At 47.0% G+C, this 18,520-nt stretch overlaps 1 protein-coding gene across 5 annotated transcripts in view; it reads left to right on the top strand.

The window, feature by feature from the left end:
- Positions 1 to 18,520, top strand: part of Itsn1 (intersectin 1) — a 180,310-nt gene that overhangs the window by 106,602 nt on the left and 55,188 nt on the right. For 3 of the 5 annotated variants that reach the window (XM_005345191.3, XM_013352702.1, XM_026786610.1), the window contains exons 17-24: positions 1,740 to 1,867; positions 4,117 to 4,343; positions 6,001 to 6,122; positions 6,941 to 6,955; positions 11,082 to 11,329; positions 13,115 to 13,274; positions 16,025 to 16,230; positions 17,360 to 17,442. In XM_005345191.3, the coding sequence (XP_005345248.1) occupies positions 1,740 to 1,867; positions 4,117 to 4,343; positions 6,001 to 6,122; positions 6,941 to 6,955; positions 11,082 to 11,329; positions 13,115 to 13,274; positions 16,025 to 16,230; positions 17,360 to 17,442 (1,189 nt within the window). The remainder of the gene's footprint in view (positions 1 to 1,739; positions 1,868 to 4,116; positions 4,344 to 6,000; positions 6,123 to 6,940; positions 6,956 to 11,081; positions 11,330 to 13,114; positions 13,275 to 16,024; positions 16,231 to 17,359; positions 17,443 to 18,520) is intronic. The other 2 variants (XM_013352721.2, XM_013352716.1) reach the window with 1 other exon arrangement.

Raw genomic sequence — 18,520 nt, 5'->3', positions numbered from 1 at the left:
CCAGATGTGTGTGTCCTCTGGTGAGGTCTCTTCCCAGATGTGCATGGCCTCTGGTGAGGTCTCTTTCCAGATGTATGTGTCCTCTGGTGAGGTCTCTGTGTTGGGCCAGTGATAGATGCTATAGCCTCTGACTGTGTCCTGGCCCCTCCTCAGGACACTAGAGTTTGATTTAGGGTCACTCCCAACAGTTGCTTCTTTTGTGTGCTGGCACTTAACTTTAGCCAAGAATGCTTAGATGAATTGATCTCTTCTGCTTGTCTTAGTCAGTAACCAGATTATCCATTCATGTTATTAAAAATTATTCTTTTCCTTAAAAATGACTGTGGAAGCCTGTGTGGCTTAGTTTTGACATAATGCTGTCAGGTCATAACATCCCATGGTGTTCAGTTAGGAAGGTGATGAAAATGGAATTCTTTCTCCCACTGAGAGTTGGCTTTCTCTCTTCCATCACAGCTTCCGAGTGGGGCTCTGTCATTGTCCCCCAGTGGCCATTCTTGGATGCCTCTGTCCCCTTCCTAGCTAAGCCCTGCCCCAGGTATCCCTATTCCAGCAGCTGTATACCCAGGGCTGCCGCCTCAGGGATAGCCCAGGCTGCATCGAGCCACGTTCTCCACGCTTGTCCTGTCCAGTTCTCCCACTGGAGCCCCTTCCCCTTTCCCCCCCTCCGTCCTCTCTCTAGGACCTCCCACTCTCTACCACCCCGTTTCCAGTAAGTTACCTCTCTCTTGAGAGGGACTGAGCCGGGGGCTTTGCGTGTGCTAGGCAAATGCTGTGCCCACCACGCCAGACCCCTAGCCTCATGATTTTCATGTCATAGGTACTTACACTTCTGAGCTTAAGTACTTTATCACATAATTTGTTTGGTTTTCAGTAGGCTGGCAGGAAATTGCAGTTATTTCTTGGGGTACCAAATCGCAAAATATTGCTATCAAATTGTAACTTTTTACTTTGAAAGTAGCTGCTGCTTTGGTGGGGGCAGTTGGTGCTGCACATGTCGTTTTTGTACGGATAGAGACTCTCCAATAGATGTGATTTGAAGAAAAATAGCCCCCAAATCCTTGGGGCTCAAATTCCTAAGAAGGAGCTGAGGGTTGTTTGTTTTGTTGTTGTTAATCGGTTTGGTATTTTGAGGCAGGGTTTCTATGTGTGGCTCTGGCCGTCCTGGAACTCGCTTTGTAGACCAGATCTGCCTGCCTCTGCCTCCTGAGTACTGGGATTAAAGAATTCTTAACAGTGACTGTATGTGAAATGCAGTGTGTGTTTTCAAAGCTAGGGGAAATTGGTATGGATTAGTTATCATAACTATAGGTTTATTCATAAATCACAGTATCGTAAAACTAGTTGCCCTCCAATCCTGTAGAGGCTTTTCCAGTGTTGCTTCCCCAGTGCCCTTCACAGGCAAAGTCCTTCACAAACTTACCCTGGAGGTGGGGTACGGGAAGGGCGTGGCTTACAACACTTCCCAGTGTGTGCAATCCCAGATTCAATCCCCAGCCGCACAGATAAGTAAATGTCATAAGGTGACTTAGCGTGCTGCAGCCTGCTGGACTGTGCTCTGGGACGATGACCGGTAATCAGTCATGCCAAAATATAGTGATTTCAATTTCTAAGTGAACATTTGTCAACCCTGAAAAGTCACCTGCCAATGTCCGGGGCTTTGCCACTGTGAAGCGTTGCGTGTGGTCAGCCGTTCATGTGCTTCTGTTCAGGTCTTCATAACCTGCCCTGATTCCTCCCAGGAACTAAGGGAAATACACAGCAAGCAGCAGCTGCAGAAGCAGAAGTCCATCGAGGCAGAGCGGCTGAGGCAGAAGGAGCAGGAGCGAAAGAGCCTAGAGTTAGAAAAGCAAAAGGAAGAAACTCAAAGGTGAGTCAGACTGGACCCTCTTGGGGAAACCGGGGTTTGCTCTGCTGGGTCTCACTTCTCAAAGGTCCTTCATTCCTCATGTGTGTGGGCAAACAGACATGCGTGTATAAATCTTTGCATATGTAAGTACCCCTGAAGTTTTCCCTTAGTTCCCAGTGCTCTCCTATGTGGATAATGGAAGCAGACAAGGAATTAGGACACTTGGTTAGCTCATTTGCATGCCAATGACCAAAATAGGTTTCCAGTTCACAGCCCATTAATAACAGTGATGGTCAGAGTGCACCGTTTGAAAGCCAAGTCCCCGAGCTCGCTCGCCACACAGCTTCTCCAGCTAGGACTGCGCCTCTCAAGCTCCTTTCTTCTTCATTGCAACTGCAGATTAGGCCTGAGTACAAAGGCGAAGATTCGCCATTGCTTCTCAGGACACAAACATACTTTGTTTCTGTTCAGATGCTCATGCCAGTTGTAGTATTTTTCTAAGTAACGTTCTGTGAATTTGTTTGTTACCTTTTCATGTCTCTGATTTTGTTCATGGGTGTGTGCTGTTTGAAATTCAGTCAATTTTAGAGTCCAGGAAACAAGAATTACCAAATGTCCCAGCGAGATGCTACAAATTAATAAAAAGGGGTTATTGAAATTACCGTGAAAAGAGGAGGACGCTAGACATTTGGGGTGAGTCGGTGACGGTGGGCAGAGGTCTTTCAGGCCGGCTTTGTTCTGAGCACATAGGAGCGTCTGAGCCCGATTTGTGTTTGTATGTTTTTATTTTTAATGCTGGGGAGCTCATTCCAGTTTATTACACTGGGCCTTTTTTGTTGTTGTTTTCCCCTTACAGTGTATGTGTATGTATGTGTCAGTTAATTCAAACTCGGTTTTTCCCCCAACTTCACGTTATAGAGTTTGTGTGTGTGTGTGTTTTATGTGTGTGTGTGTGTGTGCCTATGCATTCGTACAGGTTTGTGTGGTTATGCATATGCGGAGATCAGAGAACATCTTGCAAGAGTAGGTTCTCTTCTGCCATATAGTTCTGCAGGTCTAACTTACGTCGTCAGACTTGACATACGCAAGCGCCTTTCTCAGATGAGCCATTTCCCTGACCCCCAATTGTTGCTATAGTTCATGAAATGCTTTACTAACGCTGCCACATGAAACTGCACTCCTCAGAGTGTGAGTTAGCTGAAAACGTAATGTAGGAAATACCAACATACAAATAGAATATGTAATACACATTCTAACTAGCCGTATTGGTAAATAGTACCCAAAACTTAACTAATAAGTCCCTTATGTTTTTACTCTCTAGTAAATGCACTTTGACGCTTTTTGGAGGTGGAGGATATTGAAGCAGAGTTTCTCTATCCATGGAACTCGCTATGTGTCTCTCTCTTTTTTTTTTTACCCTCTAATAAATGTATTTAAGTGCTTTGCGGGGAGAAGTGTTGGTGGTGTGCATTGAGATAGGGTTTCTCTGTGTAGCCTGGCTGTCTTGGAACTCACCCTGTAGACCAGGTGGGCTTTGAATTCACAGAGATTCTCCTGCTTCTGCCTCTAGAGTGCTGGGATTAAAGGCGAGCACCACCACACCTGGCCTTTCTGTGCTTTTTAAAAGACATATATATATTTGGGTTTTGGCCTGAATGTATCTCTGGGCACTGTGTATGTGTGGTGTCTCAGAGGCCAGGAGAGGGCGTTGGATCCTGTGGTTCTGGAGTCACAGGTGGTTCTAGCTGTCCTGTGAATGCTGGGACCAACCCAAGTCACCCAGTGCCATCTCTCCAGCCCCAGATGTCAGTTAACCTCTGATTGACCTTGAGGTTTGGGAGCAACAGGCCTGCAAGTCAGCGTGGTGCCTCCGCCTGGCGGGGAACTGTAAGAATGTCAGAGTCGTGCGCTCACTTAGGCAGTACCCATCCTCAGTATGTTGGATATTTTCTGTTTTCATAGCGTTTATGTTCATCCGTGTTCTGTGGTTGTTTTGGGGTTGGGTTTTTGTAGTTTAGTATCAGTTTCAGCATTGAGATGTACTTTTTTCGGTCTTATTGCCACTTTATGAAATACATCATTTTCTTTCTGTGTTTTTTTTTTTTTAACCATGTGATTTCATTTTGCTTAGACCCAGAGAGGCCGTTTTGTGGACTCGGTTGTCTGTGTGCAGAGTAGCGTTCCTTCATGCTCAGCAGCTCTCTGACTAGGAACCGCTTTTTGTTGATCTGAGTGGCTTCCTCGCTGTAATCAAGCATCTTTGTTGGCAGACGAGTTCAGGAAAGGGACAAGCAATGGCTGGAGCACGCGCAGCAGGAGGAACATCCAAGGTCACGGAAACCCCACGAGGAGGACAAACTGAAAAGGGAAGAGAGTGTCAAAAAGAAGGAGGGCGAAGAGAGAACCAAACCAGAAGCGCAGGACAAACTGAGTCGGCTTTTCCATCCGCACCAGGACCCGGCTAAGCCAGCTGTCCAAGCACCCTGGTCTACCACAGGTATCAGACGGGGCGGAGGCTGTTCAGTGGTAGAGCACTGTGTGACGCAGGTCCCATCAGAGTCACCCCATATATGTTCATGTGTGTACAGCAGACAATGTCATCTCCCAGAGCCTCCGAGCAATGTCTGGCTAATCAGGCTCTATCTTGATGACAGGTGCTCACTCTGTAGACCAGGCTGGCCTCAGACTCATAGAGCTCTGCCTGCCTCTGCTGAGTCCTGAGGCTAAAGGCGTGCACCACTCCTAGCTTGCTTATATTAATACCAACTCTGTGTGGATGCTGTAGCTCTTTCCTCCCCAGGAGCATTCAAATAGCCCTCCCTCCACTGATATCCAGGAGCCTCTGCAGACCTGATCCCAGTGGCCAGAATCCTGTTATCAAACCCTGTTAGTATGTGTGTCACAAATGCTGAGCTTGGCCGATTTTGCAGAAATCACTCACTGTTTCTCTAGTTTTCCCCGAAGTTGCTAAGCTGTCTCAACTGTTTTTGTTTGTTTGTTTGTTATTGTTTGTTTTTTTTCTACACTGGGTTTTGAGCCATTTCAAAGTGAGTCTGGTTTTTTTTTTTTTTGCTCTTTCAATACAATTTGCCTCTTTAAAAAAATTAAATAAATAAAAGACTGACCTAAACTTGTTTAGAGAAAGTTAACTAATAAAAGCTATCTCTTAGATAATATCAAGTACAAACTGAAATGTATTTTCAAAATCCATAACCACATAAGAACAAATACCCTGACACCACCTCAAACCTTTTGCTTGCTCCCTGGCCGCACAGTGGGGGATGGGAGTGAGGTGTGGTGCTGAGCAGGAGCCCTCGTCCCTGCCTAAGGTGCCGAAGTTGGAAGAAGGACTGGCTTGGGCACCTAGGAGGGCCAGGGCAGAGTAATCTTACTATCTGGTGGTTTTTCTGTGATCTGAAGAGGAGTTCATGTTCCTTTAACCTCGGGGCCAATGAAGTCTCTGTGCTGTGTATGAGCTGAGGATGCTTTCTCCCCTCAGGTCAGTAGGAACCTTTGCATCTCACACGGAGATAATAATCTATCTACCCCACTGCTTTTCAGCCAAGATGGCTGCCAAGTTACAAGCTAGTGTGTAGAAAAATTCAGTGGGCTGTAATTAACTGTTAGCCAGAATCCAAGAGTGTCCTCTGCCTGAATGCATTTCCGAATTTCTTCATTTGATTTAAAGTCTAAATTGTTTTCATTTGTCTTCACCCTTGGGCTTCATCATTACCCAGAAGTGCAGAAGACTCAATTCCCAGGGTCCTTAGGATGTTATGTGAAGTCAACACTTGGGGTCATGTGATCTTGTTAAGTACCCCAAAGACCAACCTCTGTTTATGTGGATAGCTGTGTTCTCTTCCTCTTCCCCTGCGAGAAAGCTCTCCAGCCATCAGACCTGCTGGGTGGGGAGCAGAGCTCCTGATGAGTTACAGATGTGCAGAGAAGGCTGTCTGGGCTGCCTCGCCCACCACACTCAGTTCTGGGAACTTGTGGAGAGTCCACTGATGAGCTATCAGTGATCTTAGCTGCGCCTGTCAGATCTGTTCTCTCTTAGCATTCAGTGTGTGTTTCAGAAATTCCTTTAATGGGTGGAAATCTTTGCAATACAATGTCAGCGATTCCTGTAATGTGTCCCTCCTCTTCCTAAACAGAGAAAGGCCCGCTTGCAATTTCTGCGCAGGAGAACGTCAAAGTGGTGTATTACCGAGCGTTGTACCCCTTTGAATCCAGAAGTCACGATGAAATCACGATCCAGCCTGGTGATGTAGTCATGGTAAGAGAGATGGCAGCCAGATGGCAAAGGTGGCGAATTTGGTATCTGCCCTCTTCTTTACACTTTGTTGCACAATCAGGAAATCTCTAGGTATGACATCCAGAAGTGCAGGGTTGAGGCCTTGGAAGCAGCAATTCAACCTTGCTTCCTCTTTATCAGAATAGAAGTTTTGTTTCAAAAGTGTGTCCAGACAGCAGGCATTAGCAACAATGTTTGTATTGACCTTAGCATACTTTCAGTCCTATAATACTGATAGTGTCTAAGACTAGACTGCTTACCTGTGACTAAGAGTCTTTCAGAAATAGTTACAAATGTAGAATTCCTTCATTCACAGCTGCTGCCCTATGGTTTGGTTTTGTTTAAGTAATGAATTAAACACAGAGAATCTGCATTACTATAGAAAATTAACAGGATATTCAGCTTTGCTTTGTTGCAGTTTATGCTCTCTGGTATATTAACAACCCAGTACAGCCTTAGAACTGAAACGTTATAAGAACTTATTTTAAAAGAGAATAAAGCACTGTGGTTGATCTAAATTATTTTCTAAATGACAACTTGAGTTTCCTCATTCACTTACAAGTAACTGGAAGTTAAAAATTGAGACATACGTGTTGTTCATCCTAGGGCACTGAGCAGAGATCTGTGTTGCTTTAGTGGGGAAACCTACCATCCTGCAGCTGTAACAATGGCACTGACTCCTGGAGTCGCCTAGCTGGCCCCCAGCTTGAGTCAATGAGTAGAGTTTAGATGTGCTGTAAGCTGCGGCATTTCATTAAACATCTTTGCCTTGCTTTTAACCCTTTGCTTTCCTGGTGGAGGTTAAAAGGGAAAGGGTAAGTGCCTCCTGTCAGGAAGTCTGCCCCTTGCTCGTGTCTCGTTCTTTTAGTCGCTTTAATTCTGTGTAAATGAGCAGATCTTTGGATGTTGTGGCAGTGAAAACATGTTGGAATTCGTACTGTAGGGTTGTGCCTAAAAGAAACATGTAAATTGTGAGGGTTTGTGTGCTGGGCTCTGTTTGCTGGATTCAGTCTGCAGGTTCCGTATTTGTCAAGGTTCTGCCTAACGCCAGGAGTTCCAAGTAGATTAAACTTGCAGTTAAATGTTCGAAACTTTTTCTTTTAAAAGAGATTAGAATGATTTCCTGGCTTACAAAGCCACTTATTTATTTCCTTCCTTCCTTTCTCATGTAGCTCAGGCTGGCCTCAAACTCTTACTTGTCCTGCCACCATCTCCTAAGAAACATGGGCATGGAAATAGTAGAGACTGACAAGATATTTGTCAATCTCTTGCCATTGCATAATCCAGGGCTCACTTCTATTTTTGTCAGCATTGTAACCATCAGTTTCTCCGATTCTCAGGACTTCCTTGAGGAATAGCAGGGTTACACTTTAGTCCTCCATGTTCCCCCTTTGACTACAGGAAGTCTTGGTTGTGGGAGGGAGGGGTCCTTAAGAACTTTGCTTTTAGAATCTCTGCTTTGAGACCAGTTTGCTCCCAAACTATTTTTCATTGTTAACAATTTGATGTGTCATCTTGTGTGTTGCCATATTCTGAAGGTTTGATTAAATAAATAAATATAAGATGATGTCTGCCATTCGAATATTTAAGTCATTTTTGGGAAAGGCATGAGGAACAGCAGAACCGTGTCTGTGATGTAGGTCCCTGTGACTGTCCAGCAGCCTAGCAACGCAAAGAGGAAAGGAAGCAAAGAGGAAAGGAATCGGTGTCAGTGCTGTGCTCAGGGGCTCTTCCAGCTGCAATGGCCTCCTTTCTAAGGTCGCCCTTTCCAGGGTGTGTGTGTGTGGGTGTGTGGGTGTGCGTGCGCGCGCACACGCACGCATGTCTGTGAGAAGTTTGCCAATTGTTGTGTGCTGTCCACACACCTGGATAAGCAGTGAGAGGAACTTACTGCCATTTTCTGTTAAGATTTACCTGTGGAATGAACACCAGCTGAACAAATGCTGGTGCCAAGATGGGAGTAGTATCAGGTGTGTCAGACTTGCTCAAGGAATTTCAAAAAAGTAACTGTGCTGTCAGGGTGGCTTAGTGTGTGAAGGAGCAAGCCTGGCCTAGCCTGTTTGATCTCTGGAGCCATGGAAAGAGAGGAGGGAGAGAATCAGCCGACAGACAACTCTTACCTATCTTTAATCCATCAGATCTGCAAGGGATCTGATGCCCTTTTCTAGCCTCCAAGGACAAGTGGGCATACGTGCCTATGTGCACATAGACACACAATAACTTTTTAAATTAAAAAAATTGAGTTCAAAGGACAGTTGGACAATGTACCCCAGGGTAGGAGGGGTGAGGAATGGATCAGAGTCCCACAGTCCCCCAAACCTAACAGTCTCTCCCTGGGCTCCATCTCCTGAAGCCTGTCCCACCTCTCAATAGTGTCATCCTATTGGCACACAGCCAAAAATGTTGTTCAGGACCCAAATGTACCAGCAGCACTTCCTCTGGAGCCAAGTTGGAAATTTAAGAAAACCCAAAGCTACCTAGCGAAATGGAGGCCAGGGTGCATGTAGCCATTAGACTTTAAACATTAACCAAGTTGATTTAAATCTGGGCTGGTCACTGTGCACATTTGACTTTTACACCCAGCAGGTGATATATACGTGAATAGTTAGTATTAGAATTGCTCTGAGCCCAAACCCCAGAAATGTAAGTGCTTCAATTCCATGATGTTCTGTCAGAATTACTTCCAAAGAAACTGGGGTGAGTGGGATAGACCTGGTTAGACAAATTATACTAAGATTGTATTAAGAACGAGACTCGCCCTGAAGAGCCACCATCGGATGAGTGTGCTCTGTGAAAAGTCCACGTCCTGGGTCCACCATGCCATAAATTATGCACTTCACTTCTCGGTCTGTCGTAGGCTATTTTTCAGAACTGATTGGCATATTGGGCAAAGTGTTCCAAATCCAAGGAGAAATAGTTCTCATTTTCATAGCCTTTTTTTTTTTAAGTTAGGGTTGCTGGTGTTCAAAAGAGTTCTGAAGTAGCCAGGAATGGAGTATAAAAAGGTTTATTTATCATAGAAAGGATAGCGATCCACAGTCCTCTGCATGTGCTAGGAACTGGAACTGCATCCAGCAGCCAAGAGGTCCCTCCTCTAGCTCCTGAGGATGTGGTCTGCGGGTGGCAGGCCGGGTGTGGTTCCGTAGGGTCGGACATTGCCTCTGGACTTCTGATCTCATTCCTCGTATCCACCCAGATGGTAACAGTAGATCCTGCGTCACGGTGAGATGAAGCAGTTGGCATTTGTGGCAGTGAGAGTCCCAGACAGACAGTAGTCAGATATCTAATGGGTCCCTGTAGGATATGACTTGGCAAAAAGTTAACCAGAGCCAGGGTTCCAGACAGGCTTCTGGAGCAGAGAACCAAAGCTTGTTCTGAGTGAACTAGATTGAAAAGCAAGACCAAAGTCCAGATGTGAGAACATTGTATAAAGTCAGAGTTGGATTTTAAAACTATGTTGTTAAACTTTTATGCATACCAAGCAGAGTTATAAAGATTTATCAGAAGCTGGAAGTGGTGACACACATTTTTAATGCCTGCACTTGGGAGGCAGAAGCAGGCCGATCTCTGAGTTCCAGGCTAGCCTGGTCTGCAGAGGGAGTTCCAGGATAGCCAGGGCTACACAGAGAAACCCTGTCTCCAAAACAACAACAAAGATGTATCAGTTTTCAAAGCACCACGCTAAAATGAGCATGTTAGACAAAGACACTGAGTCCTCCAGTCTGTAGTTAATAGCCACAGAACCTGGATTTACAGTTGAGGCCCTCTGAACGCAGGGCCCGCTCCATCACTGCAGCCGCCATCTTTTGTGTCTGATATAAACTCATAACTACTTGTCATTTTCTTCAATCCTGAGCTGGAGGTATAAGAGCTTGACCTTCAAGCCTGCTAGGAAAGCATGTGTGTGCCGTGTGAGTGTGCCCAGCTAGGGAAGTGTGTGTTCCATGTGAGTGTGAGCAGCAGTTATCAGACTGTAAAGCCAACCCACTGTCGCTGGAAACCCTGTACATGGCCTGAGAGTCCTCCCCTTTGAGGCTGGAGAGATGGCTCAACTGTTAAGATCACGTGCTGCCCTTCAGAGGACCAAGTTTGGTTCAAGTTCGCTGTTTAGACCTACCCTATTCCTGTGTGTTTGGGGAAGTGCTGGATGGCGTCAGCTCCAGGCCATTGTGCGGTGTGAGAATAGAACTCCTTGGCCTCTGGTCCTGGAGCCAGCCAAGAGCGTAGTGTCCTCCAGAGCATCCCCACTGCTCATAAGCCAGTGAAGTAACTAGGGATATGTAGGATGGCTTGGGCCATTTTGAATAATTCCTTTGGGGTAGAAATGAGGTTAAACACAAACATTTGGCACAGCAGATGACCCCCTCGGAAAATTTTAAACAAAAGGCCCTACTCTTTGTGTAATTTCATGGATCCTAAAATTTAGTTTGTACAAAAGAAAATTATAGTCTCACTAAAACTGATGATGGCTGTAAATAACTTTCATTTCCTCTAAACATATGGGTCAGCTTTGCTTCTCAGCAAAACCAGCTACGGCTGTTGTTTTCTATCCTCCTTGTCCTTATTCTAAAAAAAAAAAAAATGCTTAGTTAGTGGGGTTTTTAAGAATACTAACTTTATGTCAGTTGCACTCTTTGCTTGAAGTAATGAACCTAAGTCAAATTATTTTTAATGATTACGTGGCTTCTGATTGGAGAAGTGTCAGGTCAATTCACAAGGCAGATTGTCCAAGGACCTGAGGCACTTTATCTGAGCCGTGGTCGGGAACTCGGGGTGGGGGTAGGGTGCGGTGCAGAGTAGAACAGGCTTTGTCACTTTTCTGGATGTCTGTGCTGTGTGTCAGTCCTGGGCAGAGCCTTGTGGCTATGTTGCGGTGGAGTGGCGGATGTGTTCAAGGGCTAATGACTTTTCATTTCGGTCAAACATTGTGACTTCCCACAGGTGGATGAGAGCCAAACTGGAGAGCCAGGGTGGCTTGGAGGAGAACTGAAAGGAAAGACGGGATGGTTCCCTGCAAACTATGCAGAGAAGATTCCAGAAAATGAGGTTCCCACTCCAGCCAAACCAGTGACTGATCTGGCATCTGCCCCTGTCCCCAAACTGGCTCTGCGTGAGACGCCCGCTCCTTTGCCAGTGGCCTCCTCTGAGCCCTCTACAACCCCCAACAACTGGGCAGACTTCAGTTCCACGTACGTATTCACATGCTGTCTTTGACAGGTTTGAAATCCAAACTTAGTCATCGCTTTCTTCTTGCAGTTTGTAGAGTCTTGAGTTGTTCGTCTTTGAAAGGGTATGGCATGTGTTCATTCCTCTGATTGGCCTACTGACAAGTTGGGGTCCTTGCCCTCCAAGCCAGATTTAATAATACCATTGTCAAACAGCAGTTTACAGGGTACACAGGAAAACCATCTATGCTTGGTCCCATCATTCATCTGTATCCTTCATTTTGGAGGAAGAAATGGAGAAGTGCAACTTCCTAATAATCTCTGCTGACATTTGTGTCAGTCAGCAAAATATTCAGTTATTTCCTGCAGGCTGGGAAATGATGCTGTTTTGTTAGCAAGGAGCAAAAATTGCAGTCAGTCATGTGGTTTGGAACAAGACAGAAAGCGGTTTCTGTGGAAGCTTTCTGCTGTTGCTAACCTTGAACAAACGGGCAGTGTGGAGAAGGGTGCATGCCCCTGTCGTCGGGAAATGGCATTCAGTTTCAAATGACAGATGAAGCCTCTGCCCAGACCTCCGTTTGTGGTCCATGACCTCCATGTACAGCTGTCCAAAAGTATTTCAGACTACTGTGCAGTAAGGGGGTGAGTAGGAAGGATTTAGATTTCTTTTCTAGTCGAGTAACCTTTTAGAAGAAACAGTGCTGAAGACAAGGAGTCCAGGCATATTTTTAGAGAAAGGTCGGGGGAAACAAACGGGAGAGAAGGAGAGTAGTGACCTGGGACAAGGAGAAGCCGAGGGAAGGGCGTGCCCATACTTTCAGATAAAGGTGAAGGTGCTGAAGAATGTCCTCAGGACCTCTGAGTAAGATCGGCCTTCCACTGGCTGTGCGCTAAACCAGACTAGCCCTGCTTTTGGGGGCCTTGTTTGAAAAGCTCTTGGCTTCCCAAAGTGAAGCTCCAGTTGGGATATAGAGTTGGTTCCATGATTGTTTATTGAGGCAGGGCCTCATATGGCCCAGACTAACCTCAAACTCATCACGTGATCCTGAGCTCCTACCAAGGCCTCCACATCTACTGTACGTGGTGCTGAGACAGAGTCTGGGGCGTTGGGCCCTGTGCGAGGCAGACTCCAGTCCCAGCCCTGATGTCATCACTTATTTTTGTCATTGATTGGATTTATTTCCTCTGTAAACCAGATCACTGCCCCTCCCTTAAGAGCCCTGTGGTGTACAAGTCTTCTGATGTACATAAAAGCATCCTTCCAAACCAAAACATCAAGATGGACAGTCTTGGGGGTGGGGGGTTCTTTGATTTTCATAATTGCTTATAGGTCTTAGAGAGATATAACCAGCATGTTACATTCAGATCTGCCCTCGAGCGCATGTACTGAAATACACAACCACAGCACTGGGGCTGTCCTGAGACAGCCCCTTGTGGCTGCTGTGGCTCTGGGCATCTGAGCAGGTGTTTGCTGTGGGACACTTCCTTCTTACTTAGCTGCTTCTGTCGTGGTAATTTTAGTGCTTGTGAGTGGTTCCTGCCTGCTGATCCAGGGGACCCTCACAACTAATCCAGAGTGTCTGGGCATTGTTCTAGAGAAGAACTCAGATTGAAAGAGCGGCCTTCTAATCAGCCTGAGGGCGCTGTAGTGTGTGCAGCAGAGTCAAACCTGAGCCCAGCATTCTTCCTGTCCTCTCTCTTCTCAACTAGAGAAGTCCACAGAACTGTGATTGATCTGTTCCCCGGGGCGCCCTGTGATGCCAGGGCACTAGAAAGTGCCTACTGCTCATGACATGCCTTTCCTTCTAGGTGGCCCACCAGCACAAGCGAGAAGCCGGAAACGGATAACTGGGACGCATGGGCGGCTCAGCCTTCTCTCACTGTACCCAGCGCTGGCCAGTTAAGGCAGAGATCGGCCTTTACACCAGCCACAGCCACTGGCTCGTCCCCATCTCCCGTCCTGGGCCAGGTAGGGGCAGCCGATGGAGGCATGAAATGAGTGTGGTCAGCCACTTCAGCAGTCTCCACCTATGAAACTGGGGTGACTGGCTGAACCTAGTTCAGAAACCTGACACTGACTGTAGTCCTCAGAGTTGGAGGGCTTAAACTGTCCTGCCCACGTCTGTCTGAGAAGCTGCATTGAAAGAGCAGCACCAGAGCTGCAGTGCTGATCAGTTAAAAAGGTATCGATACTCTCATGGGGGGAGTCGGTGTGCATAAAGACAGTTCCAGGTTGGTCCGTTTGGCTACCCCCTTGGTCCTTCCTGGAGAAGGCAGGCCGATTTCAGGCTAATGGGAAACCCACTGAAGAACAGTATTTCTGAAAGCACAGGGGACGTTACTGTGAACGCTTGTCTTTAGGCTAATGTAATAATGATGAAGGAATGAGGTCAATCAATCAGACGGAGTCCCCGGGAGATCACAAGGATTTTCTCTTCTGGAAAAGCTTAAATTGGAGGAGACACCAGGCAGATCCATTGGGAAGTGGTGTGCAAGAAGATTGGAGCTGCCGAGCAGCCCTGCTCACGAGGGCACTGAGTGTGAAAGCCTGGACCCTGCTGAGTTCTCTGTCCAAGCCACAGAAGTGGGAAAACAGCAGGGTAGGAAGGAGAGAAGAGTCTAGTGAGAAGGGAGTGTGAGGTGGTGGAAGCAGGGCATCCTGCTAGCGCGGTCTGGCAGACTGGAGGAACATGGGTCTGGAAGGAGATGGAAGATGGGAGCCAAACTATAGCAAGCATAGTGAGATCCAAGGGTTTGGAGGCCATCAAGGTCAGCAGACATGGGGAGAAGCAGCCAGTGCCCTAAAGGGAGCCGTGGGGAAGGGCGACTGCACAACAGGCCTTTGCTTCTGCCCACACTCGGCACTTAAGCATATCCCGTTGGTGCCCAGCAACCAAGGCGGTGCTGTGGGTGAGCCAGGAGTGAGAGCTCAAGAGCAAGATTTAAACTCGTGAAGGACTGAGGTGCTCGCGTGTCATCAAAGGGTGCTGAGGGCAGAGAAGAGGCCATCTTGGATAACTAGGGTCGGTCTCTGGGTGACTGGAAGAAAGGGAAAATCATCCAGAGTGCGGTGAGGTAAGAGGAAGTTGAGCCATGAGGCTCTGCTGGTTTGTGAGGGGTGGAGCAGAGAGGTCACAGAGTGACAGCGTTAGTCAGTGCAAGTGAGCAAGCCCTGGGGGCCTGCAGAGTGGAAAGGAAGTGGACAGGGCAGACTAGGGTCCCCAGGTAACCGCGCTCTCCATCCTCTGGCCATGCTGCCCAGCCCAGGACTAGGGATCATGGTGCTGCAGAGGGCTTTCTGAACATATGGCCGCCTCAGAAGTGTGCCACCCCCTTGGGAGATGTGGAAACCAGGACTTGGAGAAGTCCGTCCATTGCCTAAGTGTCACGTCAGCCCTCACATTGCAATCTTGTCTGATCCCGGGCTGCCTCAGAAACCCCACACAGGGGAAGAGTCTCAAGGGAGACATCCAGGCTTGTAAAGCCATTGCACAGAGCAAATGGCTTCCCTTCCGTTCTGGCCCCGAAGTCCTAAAGTAGTTGGGAGGCAAGGTGGAAGCTCTGTTGATCCGTGGCAAGGGGGAGGAAATGGGAGACGAAGAATAGTGGTTAATAATAATAGTGGGGCTAATGTGAAAGAGAGTCAAAATGTGTAGGTATAGGAGATAAGAATCCACGCAGAGCAAGACTTAGAGGTCACGGACACACTCATGGACGCTACTGACCAAGTTTCAAGTTTCCTGTTTTGCCCAGTCAGATCTTAACGCAGGAATAAAATCACTTCAGTCAAGCGCAGACAACTCTGGACCAACTCTTCTTGCGCATTAACGTTTGTTCTTTGTCCATTTACGTAGACAATTGAAGTGGGACTTACTTGATTTCTTTAAGTTATCGTCATGATTTTTAAATAGATAATAAGTGTCTCACCTGCCTTTGCAGCCTTGTCTCCTGCCCCACTGCCCACAGCCCCGGATCCTGCTTCTTCTCCTGGACCACCTGCAGTGCGCTCAGCCTGCCCCCTCAGGGCCTTTGCCTGGGCTCTTTCTTTGGCCTGGGGTGCCCGTCTGCAGCACTGGCTCTCAGAATGCTTCTCGTCCCTCAAGGCCTGCCTCTGCCCCTGTAAAAGTGGCCCTGGGGTCCCGAGGCAGGCTTTGTCCTTGCCTCTCTGGTTCTACAACGAAGCAGGAGACCTTTTGTGCAGTACATCTTGTTCCTCCAAATGATATATTGAGCTGTTTTTATCTCTTCCTTGTACACTAAGTTCCTTACTAGAGGATATTCTTACAGCACGTTAAGGTTAATAAAATGCTTATCCCAAACTATGTGGAGAGAGTAGAAGTGATATTTTCTTCATCCGTATAACCTCACAATATCTAGACTTCTGGGGGAAAAACAAGCACAGTCCAGTGCATGGCCTGTTTACGTGTGTCCACCCACGAAATACCATTCAACTCCTAAAGTGCCTGCCCCATTACGTTGAAATATAAAAGAGACACTGCTAGAGCCACTGAAGAAGGAAGGCTGGGTGGGGGCTCTGGGAGCAGCTGGCAGAGTTTTGTCTCCATGTTTAAGATGCACAGTTGCGGAGAAGCCACGAGGTGCCTAGTGCTCGTGCCAGGCAGAGGCAGTGTCTCTGGCTGTGTGTGCACTCTGTGCACATCTGTCTTGGTTGATAAGAAACTGCGGTGTAACACAGGTCTTTATGTCATTCCACACAAGGGTGAAAAAGTGGAAGGGCTGCAAGCGCAAGCCCTGTATCCTTGGAGAGCCAAAAAAGACAACCACTTAAATTTTAACAAAAATGATGTCATCACCGTTCTGGAGCAGCAAGACATGTGGTGGTTTGGAGAAGTTCAAGGTCACAAGGGTTGGTTCCCCAAGTCTTACGTGAAACTCATTTCAGGGCCCGTCAGGAAAGCTTCAAGGTACTTTATTTATCTGCTTCTATTTGATGAAAAGCATATTAGAAATTGTTTGTGCTAGTTAAGATTCCTTGGTGGGAGCCGCAGGACGACTGTCCTCTAAAAAGTTAGATGTGTGTCTGAAGGACAGAAAGGGAGCCTGTTCTCATGAGCCATGGCTTTCTTCTGTGTGTCATGCTGTACACTGACCTAAGAATCCCTGAGCTGATTGGGATATGACTCTTTATGCTTAGTACCCAGTGCAGTACTGAAGACATGCAAATACTTAAGATCAAAGCATTTGGGGAGTCAGTGGAGAAATGTGGCATAGAACCCACAAGGTTGTTACTGTTTATTCCAACACGTAAGGATGTCCAGAACCAGCTGGGAGTTCTGAGGGACACCACTAACAGAAATACCCCATGACATCTGCTAGTCAGTGCTGAAGACACTGGCATTGAGCTTGTGTCCAACACAGTAGGAGGAGCAGCGGTGTGGGCTTGTGTGTCCTGTGTAGTGCGTGGGAGAAGCAGCGGTGTGGGCTTGTGTGTCCTGTGTAGTGTGTGAGAGAAGCAGCAGTGTGGGCTTGTGTGTCCTGTGTAGTCAGGGGGAGAAGCAGCGGTGTGGGCTTGTGTGTCCTGTGTAGTCAGGGGGAGGAGCAGCGGTGTGGGCTTGTGTGTCCTGTGTAGTCAGGGGGAGGAGCAGCGGTGTGGGCTTGTGTGTCCTGTGTAGTCAGGGGGAGGAGCAGCGGTGTGGGCTTGTGTGTCCTGTGTAGTGTGTGGGAGAAGTGTGAGCTTGTGTGTCCTGTGTAGTGTGTGGGAGAAGCAGCTGTGTGGGCTTGTGTGTCCTGTGTAGTCAGGGGGAGAAGCAGCTGTGTGGGCTTGTGTGTCCTGTGTAGTCAGGGGGAAAAGCAGCGGTGTGGGGTTGTGTGTCCTGTGTAGTCAGGGGGAGAAGCAGTGGTGTAGGCTTGTGTGTCCGGTGTAGTCGGGGGGAGTAGTGTGGTCGCTCATGCCTCTAGCGCCCTCATTGTACCCTAGCCCCGTTACTGCCGACTGCTACAGCTGTGGTTTTTCACAGCTTTCAAAGAGAAAAGCAGTGTTGTTTGGCGCTCTCAGGTGAGATTTTAAAATGTTCTTTCCTTCCCTTCTTATAGCATCGACACTGGCCCTACAGAAAGTCCTGCTAGCCTAAAGAGAGTGGCTTCCCCAGCAGCCAAGCCAGCTGTTCCTGGAGAAGGTGAGGCCCTGGGCATGTTAAGCTCCATAGGAGGCTGAGCACATTATGACAGTGGCCATCCAAAACTGGGTTCTCTGACTGTGCCTGGCAGTGAGGGAAGCCCACTGTACTCACTAAGGGTCGAGTCCTGAACGTGTGTCAATCATGGCCTTGCTTCCCCATGTAGCCCTCTTGTCTGATCTGCGTGGATAATTGTATCACTTTTAAACTGACTGCACACTCCACGGAAGCTCTCAGAACACTGTCAGTGTCGTGGGTACACCCAGCAGAGGCAGATCGCTTCTCTGTGCTGTGTGAATGGCCAAGATGGATTATTTATGCCTGAAACTTTGGTTGTCAGTATTTACTACACAAGTAATTAATTGCTTTTCCCTCAGATCTTTGTTATATGGCACAGTCTAGATATTATATGCCAGGCTGTAGAAAGAGGCATTATTTTAAAGTTTTTAAAATGGCCCAGATCTGTATAATTGAGGCCTCACCTGTCTTCACGCTCACTGCAGTCATTACCAGGTACCCGCTGACCGGGCCACCTGAGCTAAGCGTCTGTGTGACAGTGAGCGGGCTCCGTAGTTAGAGATGTCAGCGGAGGTGTGTGGTGATCTCACCGGTGTCTGGAATCCATATGTAACAATAGAATGTGCTTCATGCGCTGTGGTGAAGCTGCGTTCCTTAGAAACTTGGCCAGTGGAAAATCAAGTTTTTGGAATAACTGCTTCATTGGAGCAAATGAAGGGTTACCGCTAGTTCCGACTCCCAGGAACACTAGTACAGTCTTAAGACTTCTTAAAATAATTGCTTAGTTTATAGGCATAGTTACAAAACTTCATCACTACTAAAAAATTTCAACATTTTCCACATAACTATTATTATTTTTTATTTTCATATGACTGTATTATTATGTTAACTCTATTAGGATAATCATCTTTGTGCATTCATACTTTCTAAATAATTATTTTAGCACTATTGGAAAAAGGCAAAAATCTTTTTCAATATAGCATGCCTTTAGCCTAATTAAAAGCAAATTTTACCTCTTCCTCAAAACAAAACAACAACAGCAAAATCTTGTGTGTTATCT

The sequence above is a fragment of the Microtus ochrogaster genome, chromosome 2 (assembly GCF_000317375.1).
Source record: "Microtus ochrogaster isolate Prairie Vole_2 chromosome 2, MicOch1.0, whole genome shotgun sequence".
Classification (NCBI taxonomy): Eukaryota; Metazoa; Chordata; class Mammalia; order Rodentia; family Cricetidae; genus Microtus; species Microtus ochrogaster.
The sequence above is the reverse complement of the archived record's forward strand: the minus strand, read 5'-3'. Positions and strand labels throughout refer to the sequence as shown.